This window comes from Astatotilapia calliptera, chromosome 16, assembly GCF_964374335.1.
Source record: "Astatotilapia calliptera chromosome 16, fAstCal68.1, whole genome shotgun sequence".
Lineage (NCBI taxonomy): Eukaryota > Metazoa > Chordata > Actinopteri > Cichliformes > Cichlidae > Astatotilapia > Astatotilapia calliptera.
Genome location: NC_137437.1, coordinates 1,627,956 through 1,650,144, shown reverse-complemented (window position 1 = coordinate 1,650,144; position 22,189 = coordinate 1,627,956). Strand labels below are relative to the sequence as shown.

Below are 22,189 nucleotides of genomic sequence, written 5' to 3'. Positions count from 1 at the left end.
AATATGTTTGCAAATACAGCGGTTAAGTTCCAGCTCCAAACTCGATTAGCTGTCATTCATAATAATTTCATAAACTTTTCAATGACGTTGTTTGTTTGAGGCGTAAGTAAGATGGTTTTTTAAATAAGATGTTCATACAATGTTCCTATGCTCTGATTATTTTTTTAAATGCACTTCTTTTAAGTATGCGAAATTAGGAGGATGGCCAGTGTTACCTGTAGAGAAATAAAATGTATTTATAGTAGAAAAAAATCAAAAAGACCAACATTTCCACATTCAGAATGAAAACATACATATAATGGTACCATTTAGTCTTGTGTTCGATTTGCCATGAAAATCCTGCTCCTCACATACAAGGTCTTAAATAATCATATCACCCTATTAGAGCACTTCGCTCTCGCTCTGCAGGCCTACTTGTTGTTCCTAGAGTATTTAAAAGTAGAATGGGAGGCAGAGCCTTCAGTTTTCAGGCCCCTCTTCTGTGGAACCAGCTTCCAGTTTGGATTCAGGAGACAGACACTATCTCTACTTTCAAGATTAGGCTTCAAACTTTCCTTTTTGCTAAAGCATATAGTTAGGGCTGGACCAGGTGACCCTGAATCCTCCCTTAGTTATGCTGCAATAGACGTAGGCTGCCGGGGGATTCCCATGATGCACTGAGTTTTTCCTTTCCAGTCACCTTTCTCACTCACTATGTGTTAACAGACCTCTCTGCATTGAATCATATCTGTTATTAACCTCTGTCTCTCTTCCACAGCATGTCTTTATCCTGTCTTCCTTCTCTCACCCCAACCAATCACAGCAGATGGCCCCGCCCCTCCCTGAGCCTGGTTCTGCCGGAGGTTTCTTCCTGTTAAAAGGGAGTTTTTCCTTCCCACTGTCGCCAAAGTGCTGCTCATAGGGGTCATATGATTGTTGGGTTTTTCTCTGTATCTATGAAGCGCCTTGAGGCGACTTTTGTTGTGATTTGGCGCTATATAAATAAAAATTGAAATTTGTTAGGAGGTGGTGGGTAGGTGTACTGTTGTTGTTTGGGTTTTGTTTTCCTTTTGGTTATAGGTAGGCGAGGCGGGGCTTGATGGCATTCCAACACACCTGCGACACATCGGACGTCATCAGTGAGCGCTTTTAGGGAGCAGAGTCACGGACGTCTGGTGTCGGAGTATTATCGCTGTCACAAGTGGTAACGAGTTAGCACAGGCTGCATCTGTTGATTTTACGCTGTGGAGCTGTATGTTTTAAAGGATCTACGTTTCGCCTACTTTTCTTTGTCTTAGCCTGTTCCATCGCCTGCCCGCCTACCTAGGATTTTGTGTTGGCTATTCTGGATCCGCGACGGAGTGCTACGTACCATCAGGCGGCGATCACCGCAGCGGCTGTGGTTTGGGTGGTCAAGTAAGCTCTCCAACTCTCTCCGTCCACTTGTGTTTAACGTTCGGCTATCAACGGTATGTCATAAACCCTGTTTTGTTCCCTGTTGTCAGGTAGCTCCGGTGCGTCTGCTACCTACCTGTATGCTTCGGCTCCATCTCATCGCCTCGGTGTTTTCCTGCTGGCACATTTTTATTTATCACTGTATATAGCCCCTTTCCCTTGTAAATATTCCCCCTTGCTTGTGTATATATAAAACTTGCATCACCAACTATTCTGCGTCCGTGTGTGTTTCTGCCACGTAATCCATCTGTGTAATCCAGCTAACCTAACAGAAATTGAATTGAATTGAAAAGCACACTGAGCACTGAGAGGAGGGCCGCAGAGGGACCGGCACGATGCTGCCGTCTCACACTGAACATTATGTCCTGTAAGCACACACCACCCTGGTGTTCTTTCATTTCAATCCGGTCTTGAAGTGATGATGTGACGAATCCTGCTTCCAGGCCCGAACTACTCTGCGTTTAATGTTTAATAAATCAAAAAAATCAAATCAAAATGTATTTATATAGCACATATTAAAACAACAGTGTTGACCATAGTGCTTCACAGTCAGTAAAAACACGAGACAATTAAAACAAACAATAAAACAGGACAAACAATAGGTAACAACACAACAAGCTAGAACAGCCAACTAGTTAGAATCAAAAACCAAAGTAAAAAGATAAGTTGTAAGACGTGATTTAAAAGACTGGATCGACTCGGCAGTACGAACATGAACAGGGAGGTTATTCCAGAGTCTGGGTGCCACGGTTGCAAAGGCCCGGTCACCGCTCGACTTCATTCGAGACCAGGGTTGTGCAAGGAGCCTGTGATTGGACGATCTAAGTGCTCTGTTGGGATTGTATAAGTGGAGTAGTTCAGAGAGATAGCTGAGCGCTAAATTATTCAGAATTTTAAAAGTGAACAAAAGAATTTTAAAATCTATGCGATATTTAACAGGGAGCCAATGTAGATTGGCTAAAGTTGGAGTTATGTGTTCATAGATTCTCGTACCTGTTAAAAGATGCGCAGCTGCATTTTGAATTAGCTGAAGCCGGCAAAGAGAAGAGTGTTGGAGGCCCGAGTAGAGGCAGTTACAGTAGTCCAATCTGGATGTGATAAGTGGATAAGCTTTTCAAGGTCCTTTAAAGGAAGGAACGGCTTTGCTTTAATAAGACTTTTGTGTATTTAACATGTTTTAATACTTTGTATCTTTTTCTACTGAATCTCCACAAGCCCCTAAAAACAGTCAGTGATCAGTCGGCCTCTGAGTTTTTATTACCGCTGTTCATTTCAAAGCTTCGTTTTTAAACCCTTCTGGTGTAACTACAGCCCAGCCCATGCAGCAGTATATTACAGTTTTTCTCGATTGCTTAAACACTATAACCAGGCTTTTAAACTAAAATTTCAAAACCGTAACGCTATTTTTCAAAAAGCTCACCCATTTCCCTGAACTATAAACACTATTCCCTGCTTTGACACATGAGTCAAATTTGGTGAACTGTTACTGCAAAACTCTACACACAAATCCCTACATTTTTCAGTGCTTACACCATGTAGTCATTTAGAAAGCACTAGCATTCAATAATGTTAACTTAAGTCAGCATAGCTTGAGCTCAATTAGCACACAATTAACCAGGTGGAAACACTAGGAGTCAAAATTTATCACACACCAATCAGAACCTTCGATGGATAGATAAAAGGGCCAAAGTCAGCTCATTCAGGTTTGAAACAATGGATCCAAAGAGATGCAAAGGAAGAGGACGTGGTGGAGAAAGAGGACGTGTTGAAGGAGGAGGACGTGGTGGAGGAAGAGGACATGGTGAAAGAGGAGGACGTGGTGAAAGAGGAGGACGTGGTGAAAGAGGAGGACGTGGTGGAGGAAGAGGACGTGGTGAAAGAGGAGGAGGAGGAGGTGGTCTAGGACAACAGGAAGGTGGTGGAGGAGGAGGGAGAGGTGGAGGAGGAGGAGGACGTGGTGAAGGAGGTGGAGGTGGAGAACGACGGCGACAAGGAAGGGGAAGAGCAAGGGCAAGAAGACAGTCAGTCTCGGATGAAATTCGAGCCACTTTAGTTCACCATGTCCTTGTCCATGGGATGACTATGAGGGAGGCTGGGCAACGAGTACAACCGAATTTGAGTCGCTTCACTGTTGCCTCCATCATCAGAACCGTCAGGGAGGAAAACAGGTAGGTGTACTTGCAGTAAGACTGCTTTGTACAGTAACGTTTAAGTTACTGAACTTATGTGTCTTGAGTTTCAGTATGTTTCCATTATTTTCCTGTAAAAAGAATGTGTGACAGTTACAGTAATGAGTGCTTCTATTTTTGTAGGACACAGAGACGACCACCTGGTGGAGGCAGGTTAAGGCTTTTGTCGGAGGGGCAAGAGAGGGAACTTGTAAACATGGTAATTGCAAATAATGTAATCCGCCTGCAAGAGATTCAAAGGAGAGTGATTGAGGATGATCATCTTTTTCGAGGCATAAATGCCATCAGCCTCTCCACAATTGACCGCATCCTCCGAAAGAATCAATTCCGGATGAAACAGGCATACCGAGTCCCTTTCGAACGAAACTCTGACAGAGTGAAAAACCAACGTGTGGAATATGTTCAGGTATGAGTTTTGATACTGTATAAAGTATTGTGTACCATCACAGCATGGCAGTTTATGCTGCCATTTCAGCACTCTTGAACTGTGGTTCAGGGTACCGATTGACTCTACTGTGTTATGTGTTTTGCAGAGAATCTTTGAGATTGAAGGACGGCCTGTTCCCCATGAAATAATCTTTGTGGATGAGGCAGGTTTTAACCTGACCAAAAGAAGGAAAAGGGGGAGGAACATAATTGGCCATCGGGCTATTGTAAATGTCCCTGGTCAGCGTGGAGGGAATGTCACTATGTGCGCAGCCATCAGCCAACGAGGGGTACTCCACCGCCATGCCGTACTAGGACCCTATAACACTATGCTTCTCCTTGCTTTTCTTGATGGTTTAAGACAACATATGTTCCAGCTGGACTACAGGGAACCAGCACAGCCAGAGCAGCCTCACTACGTTGTTGTGTGGGATAACGTCAGCTTCCATCGCGCTGCTCTGGTTCGTGACTGGTTTACCAATAACCCAAGGTTTTCTAATATCTTTCTGCCTGCATACTCTCCCTTTCTAAACCCGATAGAGGAGTTATTTTCGGCATGGCGGTGGAAAGTGTATGACCGAGAACCTTATGTCCGTGTTCACCTCCTTCAGGCCATGGAAGAGGCCTGCCTAGACATATCAGTAGATGCATGCCAGGGGTGGATCAGGCATGCAAGAGGATTTTACCCCCGCTGCCTGGCTGGGGCCAATATAGCCTGTGATGTGGATGAGATTCTCTGGCCTGACCCAGACCAAAGACAAGATGCTGAGGTGGGATAATGTTTCTGGTGTGTGTTGTACTGTATAGTACATGAATAAAAATGTGCCACTGTACATACATTGGTTGCGTCTTTTGTGTTTATCATGTGAAAAGGTTTTTGAAGGGGAGAACCATAAGCAACCTAATTGTTTTGGAACTATTGTTTTGAATTAATTGTACCAGTGTGCAAAACTCTGTTGTAGTGTGTGTGTTTTTGAGGGCTTGTGTTTGATGTCTGAGGGCAAAGTTTGGTTTTTCAGCAGGAGTGAATAGTTTTGGGTGTAGAGCTTCATTTTGACCTGGAAATAGGATGTTTGGGAAATTGAGTGAGATGTTATGGATTTGTGTTTACTGTTGTGAGAATATGAGGCATAGTTTCAAGAAATGTTTTTTAGCAATCGAGAAAAACTGTAATAACTAACCTCGTGTTGTGGATGGATTATCTCAGTTGTTCTCCTGACTGAAGTTTGGTCCGTTTACAGCATCCTGCCATGCGATTGCATTTGTCTCTAACCATCAGGAACCCTCACATTAACTTTTATCAAGTGGAAAAAAAGTTAGCGTTCATCCTCCAGCTTCACTGTTTATGTTATGCTAACATAGCTGTGTCGCTAGCGATCACTTGGCACATCATTATATAGCAGCTAGCCCAACTTCAGTAACCCTACAAACGTCACTGCTGTTTAGTTTCCAGTTTTTCAGCTCTACATCTTAATTTGTTTCGGAAATCTCTCAGTCAGGACATTGATTTCCCATGAAAAGCACACTGAGCACTGTGTTATATTTAGATAGAAGCTAGCGAGCTAACTTCCTGCTAACATCTAACTCCGTTAAATTTCATAAATTCGGTTTTCATGGATGCCTGGATTTTAAACTTAATTGTTCCACCTGGTAGAGCAGCAACGTGGTAGAAAGAATTTAGACAGTTTGTAACTCTCATTGATGCTGCAATGACCGAGTGACTTATGGACCTGCAGTGGAGTTTGGGACCGGACACGGCTAATGACGTCAGACTTAAAGACCAGATTTCATTTCATTGCAATTGGAGAACTACAGATTTGGGCCTTTGAGCCATGGCTTTATTTTTCTTACAAAGAGGTTGCCTGTCAGGGTCCTGGGTCTGAGCGACCCAGGATCCCTGAGCAGTTATGGACTAATATTATAATATATATTTTGTATTGCTGTCCCTCGTTATCCCTGCTTGTGTGTGTGTATGTGTTTCTGCGGGCGCCTTCAGGCCTGGTGGGTGTGGCCCTGCTGGCGGACTGACCACACCCGAAGCCACACACCTGCTGCTGATCAGGCCTCGTCGGGGGAGCTACTTAAGAGAGTCTTGGAGCTCCCACCGACGCGGGATCATTCCATGAAACTCCACGTTAGTCATCCAGTTGAACTGAGTTAGTGTGTGTATGCCCGCGGTTATATGTGTCCTGACGGCTGTGTCTATTGTGTCCCCAGGAGAAGTGTGGAGCGCCAGACAGCAGCCAGCACGAGGAGTGCTGAGACACGAGAGCGGAGAGCACTGAGACACGGACTATTCACGGAAAGACACGACACGGGAGTCAGGGAAAGCACGGGGATTTATTGTTGTTTTGTACCATACACTGTAAATAAACGCACTGTTTGTACATAGAGTGCCGCGCCTGGGTCCTCCTTCCCCACGCCTCCCACGGTTTGCCATGCCGAACCGTGACATTGCCACTTGTGGAGCACCTTGGTCAAATCCTGGCTACTTTGTTCTCTGTAATTACACAGGCTTCACAAATTAAATGTGGTACAGGTTTATTTATTGTTCAAATGCTACGTATAGCACCTTTAAATGTCAGGGGTCCACAATAAGAATTCATTGACAGACGTTAGACATCCCTACTGTTCATGTGAATACAAAACTAGAGGGCTGAAAGACAGAAATGTATGAGTGGTCATAGTTCCATGTCTGTAAGATGTTTGTGTGTTTGCAGAAAACCTTATTTTAAAGGAAAAAATGCTTCTGAAACAAAGGGCACAGGCCAAATAATCTACAGCACGTCATGTCTTGGTAACATTACCGTGGTTAGGTAAAGACAGAATAAAAGTTCAGTAATATGGCACCATTTTCAGGATGTCACAGAGTGCATTGTGATGAAAGTACTATTTACAATAGAAAATAACACAAAAACCAGCAAAGGGGTTGTTGGGTGTCTCAAAAATAGTGAAACAAGTGACTTGACATAAAACTATGTACATACCTGTTTGTTTGACTTTAAATACACATCTTTTCACACTAAGTCACATCAATCATATTAAATAGAGCAGACACTTTTGCTGTGGGAAAAAGAAAGATAAAGAAATGAGTCACATGTAACGTCCACGTGTTTCACATCGCAAACATGTCAAAATAACAGCAGCTCTATCAATAATAACATTATTTGAACAATGGAAATCTCTTTTCAGCATCTTCTCTTGATGAAATAATCTGACTCATCTTCATTTCTGAGTAATTTTATGCTGTACACGAAACATTCAGAAGTGTGTCTGCCCACTAAAGATCTATCTTTAACTTTATTTGGTTTTCTTTCTTTTTTTTAACTGTGTAGACCTGAAATGACAGACCTCATGTTTCATCATTTTCTACCATTTCAAAGGTAAACACTGTGGGGAAAATATCAATAAGTGACAAATTAAAGGAAAATCTATATATGCCGTTTTGGCCTATCTGGTGCTACTTGAAGGGATGAATTCTAAAAATTGCTGGAAGAATACCACCTTCATTAAAACACAGTAGGCTTTAAATAATGATTGAGCCATTCAATGAATTAGGGCGCTGCCATGCAGGACGAGAGCACATTCATTAGGATATAAAACATAAAAGTGATCACTTCAAAAGTGGCTTCCCTTCATTGGCTTCCTATTAAATCCAGAATTCAAAATCCTGCTCCTCACATACAAGGTAGGGGTGCAACGATACTCGCATCGAGTGCTTTCGGTTCGGTACGCATATGTATCGAACAACACAAAATTTTTAAATTTATTTTATCAACTTTCCTTCTGACGATGCTGTCTGTGTTGAGCGCTCAGTGGATCTGCGCTCGACAGTGCAGCCTAGGCGGAGTAGTCGAACGCAGATCCACTGAGCGCAGGGCAAGCTAGCAGACAGAAGTTAAGCTCTCGTTGCAACATGGCAAATTGAACCTCCCCCACCCTCATTCAGATCTGGCGTTTGGAACTATTCCCTTATGCTCCTGCTAGGGCTTTAAGGTCATCGTCACAGTTACTGCTGGCTCAGCCCAGATCTCGACTTAAGACTAGAGGTGATCAATCGTTTGCTCTTGTTGCACCTGTGCTGTGGAACAATCTCCCGATTGGCATCCGGGCATCTGATTCTATTCATTCTTTTAAATCACAGCTTAAAACATATCTTTTTAAACTTGCCTTCTCCACCTTTTAATTGCTGGTTTGTTTGTTTGTTTGTTTGGTTGCTGTGACCTATTGACCTCTTGTATTAATTCCCTCCTATCTTTCTATTGGTGTCTTTTACTATGGTGGTACAGCTTTTATCTTGCTATTACCCATGTGCTGTAGTCGTTCTTATTGGTAGCTTTTATCTATGAACATAACTCGTTATTTTTTATTTTTTTTTATCCGTTATCAATGTTTGAACCTTTTATTGTTTTATGTAAAGCACTTTGGTATGCCCAAGGCTTTTAAATGTGCTCTATAAATAAAGATTGTTGTTGTTGTTGTTGTTGGTTTTCATGTGACGTATGACCCTGAAGGTAAGCGAGTCATGGACTAAAGTAAAACAGTATGTTGGATGTGCCACGCAATACTCAATTACATGGGTGGGAGCTAGTGTGTTAGCGCAGTTAGCTCGTTAACGTGTTGCCGTCCAGCCCCACGCACGGGGCGATCCGCGGTAGCTCTTTAACAGAGATTTGCCGTGTTGTGGCGTTAACGTCATTTCAGATTAACGCTGACAGCACTAGTGGGAACACAACGAATATGACTGCACATTTACTCCGACATCATCCTAGTGCAAAGACAAGTGGAAGCAGACAAAAACAACAAGCACGCATGCTACAAACTTTACTCGAGTCATTTAGACAGCCGTTAGCACAGGATTCTCCTTATGGGGACCTGATATGTTTAATGTGCTGCTGAGAATATAGCCCAGAAGAAGCGGATAGTATAGCTTTTATTTTGGAAAGAGACATTTCTCTGTAATAAACTCTCTTTTCCAAAGATGAGTGATTCCTCAATCAGATACAGGGCTCGCAAAATCGCTAGCCCGACGTCCCGGGGCTAGCGATTTTTCCAGTCGGGCTACCAAAATCTATCTCTGCCCTGCCCGTCGGGCTATCGTAGGAAGGAAAAATATATGTCAATGCTTTTGCATTCTTTCGGAAATGTAGCTGGGTAATTATGTCATTGGCATCGGTGAGCCACTGTCAATATGTGACATATTGAAATCGCGTTTGAATTTGCGCTTGTTTTTTGCTTTCACTTTGCAATCGCGCGAACTGTGTATAGAGAGCGACAGCACTGATCTGTGAGTGATGATAATTTGTGCACCAATTCCTCTGACATCGTCTTATCAATCGTTAGCTTACTATGCAAACATGACAAGTGAAATCTCCCGCAGCTTAAACATGTGAGAGGTTGATCGCGCAGAGAATCACTGAGCTTATGTGAGTGCGTGTGTAAAAGCAGCAGGATATATATTTCAGTTCTGCTGAGCCAAATAAGACAGGTCAGGGTGAAGAAGTGACAGCCAAAGAAAAGCTTACCACAAAACGGAGAAGTTATGACAAATCAGACTATAAGGCAAAAAGAAAGTGCAGCTTTATGGTTTCATGGACAAAAGAATTTCTGTGGCTGCGATATGATGAGCTAAATAACCAGGGCTGCACATAAGTGGTCCGCAGGTGCGCATTCGCTGTCAAAACAAAAGACGCGCACAAGATAAGAAGTTGCAACGCGTGTTTGTGTACATAAGATTTTCAGGAGGAGGACAGACATTTGTTTAGAACTCTTAAAGATGTCGAAGAAGCTCCTTTATGCAATTACTGTGATGTTCCTCCACCTCCAAACAAATGTCAGAAGGAGTCCGAACCACAAAAGAAGCACGTATTCTCGGAAAAGTGTTTGCAGGAGGTGAGCTGGCTTCAAACAAATGATGAACGCACAGAGATGTGGTGCAGAATGTGCCGTGAAAATTTAATAAATGACAAATTAAAAAGGCATGAACATTTTTTTTTTGTATCGAAAAAATATCGAACCGTGACACCAAAGTATTGAACCGAACCGAACCATGAATTTTGTGTATCGTTGCACCCCTAATACAAGGTCTTAAATAATCAGGCCCCATCTTATCTCAATGACCTTGTAGTACCATATCACCCTATTAGAGCACTTCGCTCTCACACTGCAGGCCTACTTGTTGTTCCTAGAGTATTTAAAAGTAGAATGGGAGGGAGAGCCTTCAGTTTGAATCCTCCCTTAGTTATGCTGCAATAGACGTAGGCTGCCGGGGGATTCCCATGATGCATTGAGTTTTTCCTTTCCAGTCACCTTTCTCACTCACTATGTATTAACAGACCTCTCTGCATTGAATCATATCTGTTATTAACCTCTGTCTCTCTTCCACAGCATGTCTTTATCCTGTCTTCCTTCTCTCACCCCAACCGGTCGCAGCAGATGGCCCCGCCCCTCCCTGAGCCTGGTTCTGCCGGAGGTTTCTTCCTGTTAAAAGGGAGTTTTTCCTTCCCACTGTCGCCAAAGTGCTTGCTCATAGGGGGTCATATGATTGTTGGGTTTTTCTCTGTATTTATCTGTATCTTGAGGCGACTTTTGTTGTGATTTGGCGCTATATAAATAAAATTGAATTGAATCACTCAGAGCTACTTTGTATTCATCTGGTGGACTATGGCTTGATGGAAGCAGTCCATCCTATTTCTCTGATGTTTTTTTATTTTCTATTTCTACTACAGACCACGTATTTCTATTGTTGCATGTAGAGATTGTCACATACACACATACACAAAAGCAGCTTTACTGATGAGTTACAGTTTTTGCCTACCCGGTGAATAAAAGAGCATTTGTATCCATAATCTTTTTGCCAGTAGTTTAGCTTTATTCACTCTTATTTTATGTTTGCTGTTTTCTCCGGGGCCCCAGCTGACTCCTTGTGTCTTCACTATGTTATATGTAAATACCCCAAAAGCATGGTTGAATACTGATATAACTTCCACAGTCCAAACAGTCTAACGCAACAACAAAGTCTGTGAGCAGATTATGACGTGGCTCTGTTTACAGAAGATCTCTTACTGAAATTTGTTCACAATTTGGTGCTAATTATAGCAAATGCACATTTCAATGTAATTGTTCATGAATTGACTTGAATATAACCGTAACAACCACACCACACATGTACACTTCACATATAGACTACTATTAGCAGGATGGCAAATTTCTGAAACACACTAATCCATTTATAGTCATCCATGTGTAAATTCTGTCTGATTTCATGCACAGTGAAGCCGTCTGTCTGGACTATCCAATGACAGCAGTGTCTGATTCACTTAGGATTGAAAAAGGGTTTAAGAGCAACAGGTTGTACATGTGAGGCTTCCCTTATGCCCGATAATCCCCACATTACAGGTGTCAATTTTTCCTTTAATTTGTCACCCGTGTGTCATTAAATGACTATATTTCACATTTTAGGTTGGTTTGACAACAAGATGATATCAAGATGAAGATATCAGGCTCTGCCCTTAAAATCGTGAGTTTTCCATTTGTATATAGTATAGTATAGTAGATGTTATGGAGCAGGTGAGAGCAGGGAGGAAGGGGTAAGTGCAGCCTAGGTAGAGACAATATCTTACATATGGACGTCCAAACAATCAGGAACTTCCCATAGGACATTGATATATAGAGAAATACACAAGGGGTTTCTTCCAAATGAGTCAGGTAAACTTGTAACAGTGACCACATATAAAAAAACGAATCTTTGAGAGGTTCAATTCAATGTCAACATAATCAACAAGAGACAAACAATTCAAGTGGAGAAAAATAAAAATGATTACACTAACATGACATGTTTGTGCTTGTGAGGACTCATCATTTGAAGTGTATCGCAAAATAAGACCGTGTCAGAAATGGGAAGAACCCCATAAATCAGGGTTTTCACCCCCCAGTGTCCTTCACTACCAGTGTGCATCAGGTGGGTTTAAGAAATAAAGTGCAGGATAGTTCTAGAAATAATTCTCATGTTCTATACTTTTTTTCAAATGTATATGGATTAATCTCATTGTTGAAAATCATTCAACAAAGAAATCAATAAACACTTAACAATTACATTCCTGTAGCATGAGCAAAACTTAACTGTACCAACACCTGTAATCACGTGTTTGTATGGTGCATTCAGATACAAAGCAAAGCAAACCAGTCATATTAGGAAAGATCACACGAAACAATAAACATATCACCAGAAAAGAACTGCATTTATCAGAGATATAAAGGTTTCCAGAGCTCCTCTAGCTTTTCCTACATTCAAACAGATGATGTAAAACCTGTCTGATTGTGCATTCTACAACACAACAATCATAGGTTAGACAGAAGAGGAAGGATGTGGGGGTCTGATCCCTGGTTACTGAAACTGGTTTTGAGTACATGGAACAGCTGTACCAGCAGGCTAACCAGAGTGCAGCTCTGACAGTAGCCAAGGCAAAAACTCAGTATGGGAGAAGAGAGGCCATGGAAGAAGCCTTTCGGTTGGCCTGGCAAACTGTCAGGGGAAAGCAGTTTCCGTCCACACTGTATATAATGGGGATGGGACTATAGTGGGGATGCTGACCTCAACAGAGGACAGTTGAACTAACACATCAAAGAATCTCCTCAATCCCACTGACATGGCTTCTTGTAGTATAAGAGGACTGGGAGTAAGGTCACTGAGGTAGTTTGTCAAGGCTCAGGCTCTGCTGTGGTGCTGTCATAGCTGACACACCTCTGCAACATTGTGTTGCAGTCAGAGACAGTGCCTCTGGACTGGGAGACTGGGGTGGTGGTGGTTCCCCTCTTCAAGGACTGGGTCCACAAAGTGTGGTCCAACTTTAGGATGCTCATGCTTCTCAGCCTCAGCCTGGGTACTTCGTCTGCCTGTTAGTGGAACCTTAGATTCATGAGGTGGTTTTCATCCTGATCATGGATCAGCTCTTTATTTTCTCAAGGATGTTTGAGGATGCATGGGAGTTCCCAAACAGTCTACATGAGTTCTGGGAACTTGAAGAAGGCATTCAACCGTGTGTTCTGTTGGAGATGCTTTGGGAGTATATGGTATCAGGCCCATTGCTGTGGCCTAACCAGTACAACCATTACCAGAGCCCAGTTCACATTGTTGGCTATAAGTCAGACTCGTTCTTTGTGACTGTTGAACAAAGGGACTGCTGTCGTTTGTCACGATTTCGTCCACAATTTCCATGGACAAAATTTCTAGGAGCAGCCAAGAGGTCTGGTGTGGTGGTCACAGGATCTTGAGATTCTCCAACTCACACTGGGATAAGAAATGGTGTTTCAAAATTCAAGACCATGGTCCTCAGACTGAAAAGGGCTCTCTGGGATGGGAACGAGTTACTACCCTTGGTAGAGCAGTTACAGATCTTGGGGTCTTGTTCATGATTTAGGGGGGAGTGGACCAAGAGATTGGATCGACAGGTTCGAGAAGCATCTACAGTGATGCAGATGCTGTACTGGTCTGTCATGGTAAGGGGAAAGCTGAGTGTAAAAGCAAAGCTGTTGAATTGTAGCTACGCCCTTACGTTCACCTAAGTCACAAGCTCTGTGACCTCATGTCCGTAAGAATGAGGTCACAGATACAACATAGAAATGAGCTTTCTCTGAAGGGAGCCTAGGCTCAGCCTTGGAGATAGAGTGAGGAACTCTGCCATTCAGGAAAAAGCAGGAATAGAGCCACTGCCCTCTTAAGGCATCTGACCAGGATGCTCAAGATGTTCAGTGCATGCCCCATTGGAAGGAGGCCCTGGGAAGATCCACGATGCTCTGGAGAAATTACATTTCTTGGAAACACCTTGGTGTCTCACCCTAACCGACCACAGCAGATGGCCCCGCCCCTCCCTGAGCCTGATTCTGCCGGAGGTTTCTTCCTGTTAAAAGGGAGTTTTTCCTTCCCACTGTTGCCAAAGCGCTTGCTTGTAGGGGGTCATATGATTGTTGGGGATTAGTATAAAGTGCACTGACTTGAATCTTGTTGTGATTTGAGGATGTATGAATAAAATTGAATTGAGGTGCTGGAGGAGGGTGGTCTGGGCAGAGATGGGCAGAAAATGGATGGATAGATGGATGGATCAGACCTTTTTTACATAACAGACTCTACATGGATACCCTAGTACTGGAGCACCTACACAGTAAACCTACAGGAGCCATGGAAACACATGCCACAGTTTTTGTGGTTACATTAATGCCGGAGTTACTGAGTAAGCAAATCAGTGACTTTTACACACTGTATGCCTTAGCACTGTAACGGCACATTAGTGGCTGACCTACTCCGGCTGCTAAAAGCTTCCACTTAATAATAATAATAACACTCCTTAAAATTGATTATAAAATATATGTAGGAAGGAGGGAAGAAATTGCACTAACCGACTTGCTGCAGTAGTAGCATCCTATTACAGTGCCATGCAAAAAATCAGTGTCTCCTTATAATGACCCATTCTTTCATAAATGGTTGTAAAGACAGACTGCATGGCTAGGTGCTTTATTTTATACACCCCTGGAAATGGGGCTGAAAACACCTGAATTCTAAGATTAGGAGATGTGGCCAAATTCTTGGTCCATATAACTGTAGATTCAGTCTGAATAATCTGTATGAAACGAATAGGCAAAGAATCACTGAGTGTAATGAAAGTGCAAACCACAGACTCCTGAAGAGGACATAAACCACAGACTGGCTGGCTAACTTGTAAATTCCTCTTGAAAACAGATTTCTTGGTTCTCAGTGTCTAATGAAGCCATGCTGGTGCATTAAAGTACCAATACTAAGACAGCACGGCAGAATCTGATGTCCTGGGACGAGAACACGTTGGTTTTACAGTGTATCTGAATGCAGATTTCTAAAACCCAGCCTCCAATGATTCATATTTACTTAAAACAAGCTAAGCGCTCTTAACTGCATTAGTGTAAACAAAGGACTCATATGATAATATGACTTAAAATATAACTCGGTGATCCCCTCCCCTGACACAACATTACAAAGTCAAAATGAAAAGACAAAAACAGACAACACAGATGTCGGCCTACGTTTCTCCAGCTTTGTTTGTTGTGGTGTGTAGATGTATAAGGCTGGTCCAGTCACTGGATGTTTCTGGCCATTCACAGTGTCCTGCTACATGACTGTCCCTGGTCAGATGGTCAGAGGTAGAAGCCGGTGGCTGGTGGGTCTGGAAGTGTAGGCAACGTCTCAGGGCTGGGTACCTGGATAGTAGGAGGCACAGATCCATTCCTGTTAGGCAGGGCACAACCTCCTGGGTAAGTACTGTTTAGCACGCAGCCATTTTCCATCTGCAAAGGACATAAAATATCATTAACATCAAACAGGATTGCCATTTGGCTCATAGTGGGTGTTTGTATAAAACAAAGATTATGATTCATAATCTTAAAATAATCTTAAAAGCAGAAACACAAACAAATAAATAAGGCAAAAACCTTATTGAGGAAGATGGTCCAATATTATGGAGCATGTTCTGAATATCAGAAAAATATCAGTTATAGGGTAAAGTCCCTACAACCTTCTTCTTTAATTCAATTCAATTTTATTGAGCAAGCACTTTGGCAACAGTGGGAAGGGAAAACAACAGAACCAGGCTCAGGGAGGGGCTTCAGGCTTCCCCCTTCAGGGGTAGCCACAGCGGAGCATGACTCCATTGCAGTCCGTTCCTACCGTCTCGTCTGTCACACTACATTCACGTTTCTACTCTGTGGTTTTCTTGAGAGCTTGAAAAAGAAGGCAACTGGACTTATTTTGTTTGTGAAGACATTTCAGCTCTCATCCGATGGACTTCTTCAGATATAAAAACAAATGGTGGAGAGTCCCAGCTGGAAGTGATCTTTAGAGTATTTGATAGGGGGCGTTGTGCCTGGTTGCTCAAAGTGAATGGAGATGGAGTCCCTCTACATAAGAGTCAGTACATTTACCATTTACTCTACTCCCCTCTAAACCATCTGTGTCCTCAGTCCATATTGTGGACCCTGGCATCCTTGAAAGAGGGACCATTGTTCTTTAATGGCATCTGTACAGACGTGTACATCTATCCTGTTGAGGTGGCTCTTCTATAATGTGCCAAGTTTTTGTGGAGCAGCTGTTTGGTTTCTCCTGTGCAGAGGTCCAAGCACTGCTCACAGCACTGCACAGCATACACTATGCTGCTTAGGCTGTGTTTGAGTTTTGTGCTTGGGATGAACTACTCCATCCAAAGTTCTTCTGCCTTTTCTCCTGTCTTTTTCCACACCTTGGCTCATGTGATGACACACCTGATCAACAGTGGATCAACAACCCTCAGAAGCACCTTCACAACCTCAGTAAATACCTCAGATAAATAACTGGGACTCTCCACCAGCTGTTTTTATAAGGTCTCATCCAAGAAGAAGCTTCTTGGATGAGACCTGAAATGTCTTCACAAACCTAAAGAAGTCCAGTTTCCTTAGTTTGTTAAAATTCCAGACTACCACGACCTGCATGACTGAGAACTTACACAAACCCTCGGTAGTTTTCCCCTTTTCTTCCTCGTCTTCTTGTCAATGCCGCTGTTTCCAAACATAGATCATAGCAGGTCTTACTACCATCTTGTAAACCTACCTTTTCCCTAGCTTCTCCTAATCGCCGTCCTGTGTAGACTGTATATTGTCCTCTTGTCCTTTGTTAGAGTGTTAGTCCACGTCCTGTTTCTCACTCCTCGTGAGTTGAAAGTTTGCATTTGTTTTTGGTTTCGTTTTGTATTTTGCTTTATGCTGGTACGTATCCGCTCAGTAAAGCGCTTGCCTTTAGATAAACCTCCTCCTGCCTCTGAGTCCTCATCACACACACTATGACAGTCAGGGCTACTTGTCTCAAGCCAAAACTATCATGTGTGACTCGTCACACCCTCACGATGGACTGTTCTCCTTGCTGGCCTGTGGATAGAGGCTCTGCAGCTTTTTCACCAGGTCATCAGACTGCTCAACATGAAAATACCATGTTTGTGTACGTGTCCACAGCTTTCCACAGCTCACTTTTACCATTGCACGTGATAATATATTTTGCTGCTATACATATTTTAACATATTTGATTTATTTTAAATATTTTTTCATCTTACATTGAGTAACTGCAATGACATTTCATTCCTTGCACACTTATGCATGACAATAAGTCTGCTTGTCATTTTCTTCATTCACCAGTTGCTTAAAATACTCGTTCCCTTTTTTCCACTCAGCCATTTGTATGCTGTAGACAAAAACACTGGCACCTATCCTTTCACATTGCTTGTTCACGTTTGCACCATAGCTACCCAACACCACCTCAGTGTTTTTCACCCACGTGTGCAGTGACGTTTGCTTCAGCCACCCCTCTCTCTCATTCTTCCCTACCATCCCGAGGCTGTCTCAACTACTTCCTGAATTCTGAGTGACATTTTTTACTATAATATGAAATTCCATCCATCCATCAGCTTCCACTTATCCTTTTCACAGTCGCGGGGGGCGCTAGAGCCTATCCCAGCTGTCATAGGGCGAGAGGCGGGGTACACCCTGGACAGGTCGCCAGTCTGTCGCAGGGCTAACATACAGGGACAGACAGCCACTCACGCTCACGTTCACTCCTGCATTCACACCTATGGGCAACTTAGATTGATCAATTAACCTATCCCCACAAACTGCTTGTCTTTGGACAGTGGGAGGAAGTCGGGGTACCCGTGGAAAACCCATGCAAACACGGGGAGAACATGCAAACTCCACACAGAAGGATGCCGGCCTGATGGTGGAAATGTACTCAGGACCTTCTTGCTGTGCGACAACAGTGCTGACCACTGTTAGGTTTATATTGTTGATTGTCATTTATGCTTAGAAATATTTACTCATATATAGAGTTTTATAATCGATTGCATAATGATAGGAGGTCTGATCCTTAGCAGTCTGCAAAGACTGTGAGCCTCCCAGAGCACTCTGGCATAAACACACATCTTAAAGTCGTGAGAGAGGTCGTACCTGCTCTTACTGATTTATACTACAGGAGGACACCTACTCTTATCTCTTTACGTATAAATGCCTTTTGTTTAGGTGGACCGCTGGACTCCTGGCACAGCAGGTCTGAGGAGTCTTCACAGGGTCACATTTTGACCCCCCCCCCACACACACACACACACACACACACACACACACACACACACACGGCTACACGTACACACAGACAAGGTACTCTTTGTTCACATGTATGCTTGTGTAAGACGTCATATGTTAATGAACTTATGCATATTCACGTAACCTCAATAAAGAGCAGTGCTGCGGGGGAGCTGGCTGAGAGCGCCTGTCAGGAACGACGCTCGTCACAGTTCTCTCCCTCGTGCACGAGCAACACAAAGAGCTGTGAGGACTTGCGTCTTGCTTTTGCCGTTGTAGTAGAACTGTCTCGCTCGAGACAGACCCATCAACCACCGTTCCTCCTCTTTTAATCAAATTACTGAGTAACTGATGCACCTTCATGTCTAAATACATAGAATACAGACAGATAAAAGATGATTTCCTTAACCTTTGGTAGAACCTCAAAATCCCATCCTTTCGTGAACCTCGGGACCAAAAATGGTCCCGCCCCAAAAGTGCTCTAAAAATGTTATATATCAATATTTTTTTCTACTTTAAATTAGTCAGTCTTTTAAAACTACTTCTGCTTAAAATATCCATGTCAAGTTTTAATTATATTTTCATTGTTTTAACCCTTTAAATCCCAGTTTAGGTACATGAGCGCCCTGTTTTTAACAGAAAAAAAAAAATTAAAAAATTAATATTTTCCATAAAATACATTTGAAGTAATATTTGATTGTTATTATAATTAGGCCTTTGGATAGGCCAAAGATTGGCACCAACATTCATTTTGATCCATTATTATTTTTTGTGCAGGAGCACATTTTTTAAAATCCATCCTTTCGTGACCCTCGGGACCAAAAATGGTCCCGCCAAAAAAAGTGCTCTAAAATGTTATATATCAATATTTTTTTCTACTTTAAATTAGTCAATCTTTTAAAACTACTTCTGCTTAAAATATCCATGTCAAGTTTTAATTATATTTTCATTGTTTTAACCCTTTAAATCCCAGTTTTATTACATGAGCGCCCTGTTTTTTTAGCCCCAAAAAACAAAAAGACTAAATATTTTCCAAAAAAACCATTTGAAGTAATATTTGTTTGTTATTATAATTAGGCCTTTAGATGGACTAAAGATTGGCACCAACAGTCATTTCGATCGCCTTTTATTTTTTTTCCAGGAGCGCATTTCATAAAATGCACACTATCGACCACGCCCAAAAAGTGCTATAAAAAATTTATATATTAATATTTTATTCCACTTTAAATTAGCCAATCTTTTAGACCTACTTCTCCTTGAAATATTCATGTCAAGTTTTAATTACATTTCGCGGATTTTAACCCTTTATATCCCGGTTTCGTCACATGAGCGCACTGCTTTTTTTGCCCCAAAAACATAAAACATAAAACATAAAATATTTTCCAAAAAAAACATTTGAAGTAATATTTTATTGTTATTATAATTAGGCCTTTAGATGGACAAAAGATTGGCACGAACATTAATTTCGATCCGGTTTTAATTTTTTTTCCAGAAGCCAAAAATGTCCCCAGGCGGCGCTGCTGCTCCTGCTCCCCCGGGGAGGAGTGCCTCTGCCACGGGTGTGTTTCGCGCAGCGCCGGAGCATATGGTTCGGTTCCCGTGTCTGCAGCACACACTTCCGCTACCACGTGAAAACAAATACGTCATTTCCTGTTGATTAAAAAAAATTAATGCACCCTCAAACGATCCTAAGGGCAGAAAATGGTCCGGAACGAGCAGCGGGCCAAGCTGCTGCGGCACGCGGGAAATTAGTCTGCCTTTTCTGGGTATCTGTCTCGAGCAGGCCGCTGGAGAAGGTGTGTATGTTCCAGCAGGCGTCACATGTGGAACAAGGGCGCCACCCGGTGGCCAAATAAAAAAATTACAATTCTAAGGCCCTGAGTCCAGAATGAAAGTGAAAGTTAAGCCATCGCCACAACGTTAATGGTAATAATTGTACAGTGAAAAATAGCGTTTATAATGGGTTTCAATGGGGCACAAATCGGCCACGAGGTTCGATAGTGGATGTATGCCTTTTATTCAGCCATTTAAGCTCATTTAAAAAACTCAGACTGAAATTTTAAAATAAAATGGGAAAAAAATACATGTTTGAAAATTTGGCTATACTCCATTAAACACAGTGGAAATGGCGTGGAATTAAAAAACGGAAAGGCCACGAAATGGTCCCAGGTTCTACCAATTAATAACAGATTTAAATGTAAAAGCTACTAAAAAGTTAAAACCTGGGTACACAGTCTGTATGCCCGGCTCAGGAAGGAACCTCCAAGCTGTGCAGCTAGTAATGATTTCAAAGTATGACAATGTTCAGCAACCTCACCTTGCTGTGATTGGGGTCGTCAAGGATCTCAGAGGTCACCAAGCCAAAGTGGTCGAGCTGGCAGCAGGGCTTACCCACTCTTAGAATCTGCTCCAGGGGGCTAGTGCAGGGAGGGCACTGCGACAGACTGGAGATGACCTCGAACAAGGGGCCTGGGATCTGCTCTGGGTGGCTTTTGTGGTTCATTCCACGAAAAGATGCAACTGTGCTCTCAGCGCCCCGCTGCTCTGCACTTCTCTCAAGCAAACCACCTCCACTGACTGTGTAATCCACACTGTCCATAGTGGGCTCCCTGCAAGACTCCAGTGAGGTGTTTGTAAGAGCGTTTTGGCTGTTGTCAATGCAGAAACTGCTGCCCAGGCTTTCGCTGAAGCTGTAGTTCTGCCATGGCATTTTTTCTGCTGAATGCTCTGGGCTCGACGGACCACATCGTCCGTCAAGGTTTGCTGCCGTCTGTTTGGCATGGCACTGTAGTGAGAGCTGCTTCTGGGTCCTTGGTTGCTGCTCCTGCTGAAGGTAGTGTTGGTGAAGCTTGCTATTCAAGTCTGAGGCCTTGTCATTGAAAGTAGTCTGCTGTGTGGTCAGTTGCTCCAACTCGATCTCTGCTGGGACTAGAATGTCTTGGGCTGTCCATTGTCCATTGGCAATAGACTGATTTTGCCCCAGCAGCTCTCCATTTACTATCCTGTGGGGGAAATGGTCACTCTGCTGGCCCCAGTTAGGTGGTACTTTAGTGGTTCGCATGTTGAGATGCTGTTGCATCTGCTGGGATAGCTGGACAATGGGAGTGTGCTCCATTATTGGAGGCTTGGAGAAACAAAACTGCATTTGCACACTTGTATCAAGATTATTTTCTGATAATGACACTGGTGTGGAGGTTGCTGCGGTAGTGCTAGGAGGTACCTGTCCTCCATGTACAGTGGAATCAGTCCTTCCTTCTATCGAGTCATAGATGTAAGAGAGAATCTCATCATTTGTCAGCAGATCATCCAAAGTGGGCACGTGTTCAGGGTCCATCTCAACTCTGATCATACGCTCATCTAGCAGCAGCAACTCCAGGTCCTCAGCACTCAGGCCCAGCCCTTCCAGAGCTCCAAACAGCTCGCTGTTTGAGTAACTCCTCTCTTCTGCATCCATCCCTTGGCCCTCCAAAGAGAGCGAGTCCAAAGTAGCCAGCAGTGGGTCAAAGCTGGTACCTGGTTCTGTGATGCCTGGACCTACGACACTATTAGCAGGTTCATTCCAGCTTCTGTGCAGGTTGGAGGGTTCACTTTCAGAGAAACTAACGTGCTCTGCAAAGAAGCTGCTGTGAAATGACAGCTTGGGCTCCACAGCTGGCTGGCAAACATACACTGACTCATCCTGACTCATGAGTGCCCCAAGAAGGGAGCCCGGGTCCAGGCCATCCGTCAGCAGCTTATCAGTCCGATTCTTCTTTGACTTGCTAAAATTTTTTACACAGCTGCCATCTCTAAAGCCTGCGATGGGATGATTGGACTGATAGAGCAGGGCTTCTCCTGTAGCATACGTAAAGGGTAGATGCATAGAGCGCTTACGCAAATGTTCTCCTCCTTCTTCATCCCTATAAACACAGAAGACATCATTGTCAGGACTTCTCTGTGCAGTTCTTTTAAACAACTAAGAAATACAAACGTATGGCATTGAAGGGAAGGAGGATGGATATCTTAATGGTTTGATTCA

General features: G+C 43.0%; 2 protein-coding genes and 1 long non-coding RNA gene across 6 annotated transcripts in view; 2 read left to right on the top strand and 1 right to left on the bottom strand.

Moving 5' to 3' along the window:
* The first annotated feature begins 304 nt into the window (after nucleotides 1-304).
* Nucleotides 305-1,632, top strand: LOC145421027 (uncharacterized). Its single transcript, XR_013902291.1, has 3 exons — nucleotides 305-1,183; nucleotides 1,278-1,395; nucleotides 1,485-1,632. It is a non-coding gene; the product is annotated as an uncharacterized LOC145421027 (long non-coding RNA).
* Nucleotides 1,633-2,840: 1,208 nt separating this feature from the next.
* Nucleotides 2,841-5,174, top strand: LOC145421026 (uncharacterized). The gene is made up of 3 exons (XM_080290742.1): nucleotides 2,841-3,602; nucleotides 3,747-4,029; nucleotides 4,157-5,174. The coding sequence occupies exons 1-3, from the start codon at nucleotides 3,148-3,150 to the stop codon at nucleotides 4,826-4,828; spliced, it is 1,410 nt and encodes a 469-aa protein (XP_080146868.1). The 5' UTR covers nucleotides 2,841-3,147; the 3' UTR covers nucleotides 4,829-5,174.
* Nucleotides 5,175-6,370: 1,196 nt separating this feature from the next.
* LOC113007704 (aryl hydrocarbon receptor-like) overlaps nucleotides 6,371-22,189 on the bottom strand; it is a 57,896-nt gene continuing 42,077 nt past the window's right edge. For 2 of the 4 annotated variants that reach the window (XM_026144557.2, XM_080290741.1), the window contains exons 10-11: nucleotides 20,489-22,070; nucleotides 6,371-15,362 (exon numbers count right to left, since the gene is read on the bottom strand). In XM_026144557.2, the coding sequence (XP_026000342.1) occupies nucleotides 15,213-15,362; nucleotides 20,489-22,070 (1,732 nt within the window). In that variant the 3' untranslated portion in view covers nucleotides 6,371-15,212. The remainder of the gene's footprint in view (nucleotides 15,363-20,488; nucleotides 22,071-22,189) is intronic. The other 2 variants (XR_013902290.1, XM_026144558.2) reach the window with 2 other exon arrangements.